This window comes from Rhagoletis zephyria, unplaced genomic scaffold, assembly GCF_001687245.7.
Source record: "Rhagoletis zephyria isolate East Lansing unplaced genomic scaffold, Rhagoletis_zephyria_1.1 Rzeph_scaffold_03370, whole genome shotgun sequence".
Taxonomy (NCBI): Eukaryota; Metazoa; Arthropoda; class Insecta; order Diptera; family Tephritidae; genus Rhagoletis; species Rhagoletis zephyria.
Window position 1 is genome coordinate 48,601 of NW_016160453.1, and position 4,039 is coordinate 52,639.

The 4,039-nt window shown below is 36.4% G+C and overlaps 1 protein-coding gene across 1 annotated transcript; it reads left to right on the top strand.

Moving 5' to 3' along the window:
• LOC108368874 (solute carrier family 25 member 35-like) lies at positions 1 to 3,253 on the top strand. The gene is made up of 4 exons (XM_017623818.1): positions 1 to 200; positions 261 to 436; positions 532 to 667; positions 2,723 to 3,253. Exons 1-4 carry the CDS (start codon positions 129 to 131, stop codon positions 3,251 to 3,253), a joined length of 915 nt encoding a protein of 304 aa, XP_017479307.1. The 5' UTR covers positions 1 to 128.
• The last annotated feature ends 786 nt before the right edge of the window (positions 3,254 to 4,039 follow it).

The following is a 4,039-nucleotide window of genomic DNA, read 5'->3' on the forward strand; positions in this document are numbered from 1 at the left end:
CAACAAAACAAGTTGTTTGAAATTGCAAAGTGCCAAAGTGAATGTGTTTGTAATTGTAGTTGGACGAGATATATTTGCATACATTTTTAAAGATAGCTTGCTTTTATTAATTGATTAACATTCTCACAATGAATGTATCTGAATATGTGATTGGTGGTTTGGCTAATGTGGGTGCAACGCTTTTTACAAATCCCATTGATGTGAGTAGAGGAGCAAAAAATTAATGAGAGCTCTAATGCAGCAACTTTTTTCTCACAAAGGTCATCAAGACGCGCATACAACTGCAAGGCGAACTGGCGGCGCGTGGCACATACGTAGAGCCATATAAAGGCATCTTCCATGGACTTGTAACAATAGCGCGTAACGATGGTTTATTGGGCTTGCAGAAAGGTCTGGTGCCGACTATGTACTTTCAGTTTGTCGTAAATGCCTTTAGGTAGGTTCAAGAAGTTTGGAAATAATTTATTTACTATTGTTTTGATTTGTTACATCTGTATTTTCTACCAACCCCAATATTTATTTTTTGCTCAGACTGGGCATTTATAGCACCGCGAACAATATGCAATGGACACGCGACAAAAATGGTGATGAATCTTTCGGTTTGGGTCTCTTTTGGGGTGCTGGTGGCGGCGCTGTGGGCGCATACTTTTCCAGCCCGTTTTTTATGGTAAGTGTTAATGTACATGCATATGTGTATTAAGGTGTATCACTCTGTATGCAAAAAAACCGCTACTGCTTTTCCTTTGAAATATACAATTTTGCTATATTTGAAGACTTCCATAAAATATTTTGGAAAAATATTAACATTTATTATTTGTATTTGGCCTTTAATTGAAAAGTACTTTAACTTTGTTGATCTCAAGGCCGGATTCAAGTTAATATAAGAAAAAATATTAAGAATTGCGTGAGCTGGACCTGCTCCAGTTAATAAATGTTACATAATAAAAACTATTTAAAAACAATTGTAGGGTTCCCCTATAAAGGAAAAAATATTCACAAGAAAATTTTGGAATGTTATAAAAAGTTATTTTTTTAGGTTTTGCAAAAATATAATAAATGCTACATAATAAAGACTTTAAAATTTAATTTTCGTGAACATTTTTTGTAACATTTCAAAATATTTTTGGATTTTTTTTTTTTGTTTTGGGAAACCCTACAATTGTTTTCAGTCAGTTTCAATTATGTAACATTTATTAACTGGAACAGGAGAATAGATATTTTTTTTAATTGCTACTTTTTCTACACTTTCCACTAAAAAATTTAACACAAGGAAATGTTGCTTGCTATTTTTTAAAAGACTTCACAAAAAGAAGGAAGAAGGTTTTCAATTTGTCGGAATAAATTTTTTTTTTTTTTTTGTTACTACATACCTTTGGACCATGTTCTATAATTCTTTTTTTAAAGCAAAGGTGTTACGTCACAGGTGGTCCCATACTAATTTGGTTTACATCCGATCATTGGATCGTGAAGAAATTAACGATAATCTCAAATTTATATGCGAGAATTGAAGTCGATTTTGTTTTTTACTTAAAAATTACTTGTGTAAGTTTTTTTTTGAATTAATCAAATTCAGTTAAAAACGAAGACTCCAGTGAATTAAGAACAGTAAATGCCAGTTTTGAAGCACTGTGCGATAGTTCGGTGCTCATGATACACCATATAGGGTAAAAAGTTTAGTTAAGCTAAGAAAAATCAGTCAGGACACTTTAATTCGACCCTGAAATCAGGACATGTCCTGATAAATCACGTCGTCTGGTCACCCTATACGAGGCCATTTGTTTGGTTCTGAAATAAAGGCACTTACGCAAATTTCTATATTTTAAACAAATGTTTAGGGACCACATCAGGGTTCGAACAAATTTTAGTTTCTTTTAAATCACAACTGTTTGACTTTCTCCAGCTATAATTTATCGTATTGAAACTCAATCATATAAACGCATAAGCTGAGTTTTGAATTTTTGTGATTCAAAAAAAAAAATGTTTTTTTTTTCAAACCGTAAATATTTTTTTAGAGATTTTGAAAGTTTTATATATGTTTTTATTTTGAACGTAGAACAAAATAAATGTGTGCCCCATACAAAAATTTTGTTGTTGATATTTTTAAGGACCACCCTAATGTATATTCCAATGGAGCTCTATTACGATCTTATATTATAGCTCTCAAAAAAATTTGTGAGGCGAACGAATTATAAATCTGGACCGATTTTTCTTTCTAACCTCAAAAAGTCCTATTTCGGTCCATTTTGGGACGCTTTTGAGGCATGAAAAAAACGAGCATTGTGTAGACGTAAGTTTCGGCTTCAGATACCCAAAATGTGCATATAAGAGTTTATTATTCACTAGACAGACAAAAAACATTTTTTTTTTTTTTTTTTTTTTGTTTTAGCTGTGTCGGTAATTATTTATCACTTACTATGAAAGAAATATTTACATTTTAATTACTAACAACCACCATCTAATTTTGTTTACAAGAAGTCATAAACCAAAGTTAGCAGCTCCGTCTGAGGCTCATAAAAATTTAATAACTCAATACAGATAAGAACCATTGTTAGACAGGAAGTCGCTCTTTTATGGGATATTGCAAAAACACCTTAACATAAACAATAATGCCTTACGCCTGATTTATTTATCTAAAATTTAATTATCTTATTTTGCGTACCAAGTGTTTATAAATATCTAATGACTCTATATACTCGTATGTGTATTAACTTATTTCCGGCAGATAAAAACACAACTTCAAGCTCGTGCACCCAAACAAGTCGCTGTCGGCTATCAGCACGAACATACCGGCATGTTGTCGGCGCTGCGGCACATCTATCGGCAAGGTGGCATTTTTGGATTATGGCGTGGTTCGGCAGCATCCATTGTGCGCACCTCTATTGGTTCTGGCGCGCAGTTGGCAACATTTGGACCGGCGAAAGCTTGGCTGCGTGATCATAACGTAGTGGTGCAGCCGGCGTTAAATTCACTTTGTGCTGGCTTCATTGCCGGCTGTGTGTCTGCGGTGGCTATGACGCCGCCAGATGTCATAATGACACGTCTCTACAATCAGGGCTTGGATGCGAATGGCAAGGGTTTAATGTATCGAGGCTGGTTGGATTGTTTTGCGAAAACTGCACGCGCTGAGGGTTTATATGGACTCTACAAAGGCTTTTGGGGAATCTATTTGCGATTTGTACCTCATTCTGCGCTGTCGTTAGTCTTTTTCGACGAACTATTGGCACTCAAAAATAAATATAACATTGATTTTTAGGAGTTTAAGAAAGTAGTTATTTAAATAAAATTATCTCAAAATTAACAGTGGTTAATAATTTTAATGAGCTGCCATCTTTGGACCAGCGAATAAAAGAGTATAAAACTTTGCGCTCTTGTAACAAAAAGCCGAATTAAATGAGTACGTTTCTACAAAAAAGTTTTAAGACAGAAGTTGCTGGGGCTTTACATCTTTAGTTGTGTTCATTTTTTTAAGTTATAGATAAAAAATAATGAATTCGACGTAGACGTAACAAATTAGATGATGACAAAACCAGCAGGATATTGGTGGATATTTCAGGAACGATGTTCAGCACTGCGTGGTGGGATTATTGCCCGAGGCGGACCTCNCCCCCGACACATGGTTACTCGGCACTTGTTGGTGCCGAACCGTAAACGGGAGTTTTACTTCGTTTTCGGAGGCAATGGTGGTTCTGGTTTCGTGTGTTGCAGGTGTGGCTGCTGCTTGTGCGTCGGCTGCGCAAGCGGCGGTTGCGTCTGGCGATCGTGTTGCTCCTAAGTTCAGCCACTGTAGCCATCCTGCCCGTTTTTCCATAACTCTGGAGTTTCATCTTTATGATTAGTGTGGCGTGTTTCGGGGAATTGTGTTCGCCGTCCTGTGCACTCAGACATCCACGACTAGTCTCTTTAATCCTGTCGTCTGCGGTCCTACTTTACTTGCTATGCCTCCTCTTGATGCCTAGCGCGCCTGGACCAATTATGACATCATCATTGGCGCCAGGAACGATGTTCAGCACTGCGTGGTGGGATTATTGCCCGAGGCGGA

What these genes read in the sequence shown, in the direction of transcription:
- LOC108368874 (XM_017623818.1), top strand. Translation starts at nt 129, where the DNA reads ATGAATGTATCTGAATATGTGATTGGTGGTTTGGCTAATGTGGGTGCA. An exon ending in TTTTTACAAATCCCATTGAT is followed by an intron (nt 201 to 260) that starts GTGAGTAGAGGA and finishes TTTCTCACAAAG; the next exon opens with GTCATCAAGACGCGCATACA. An exon ending in TTTGTCGTAAATGCCTTTAG is followed by an intron (nt 437 to 531) that starts GTAGGTTCAAGA and finishes TTTTTTGCTCAG; the next exon opens with ACTGGGCATTTATAGCACCG.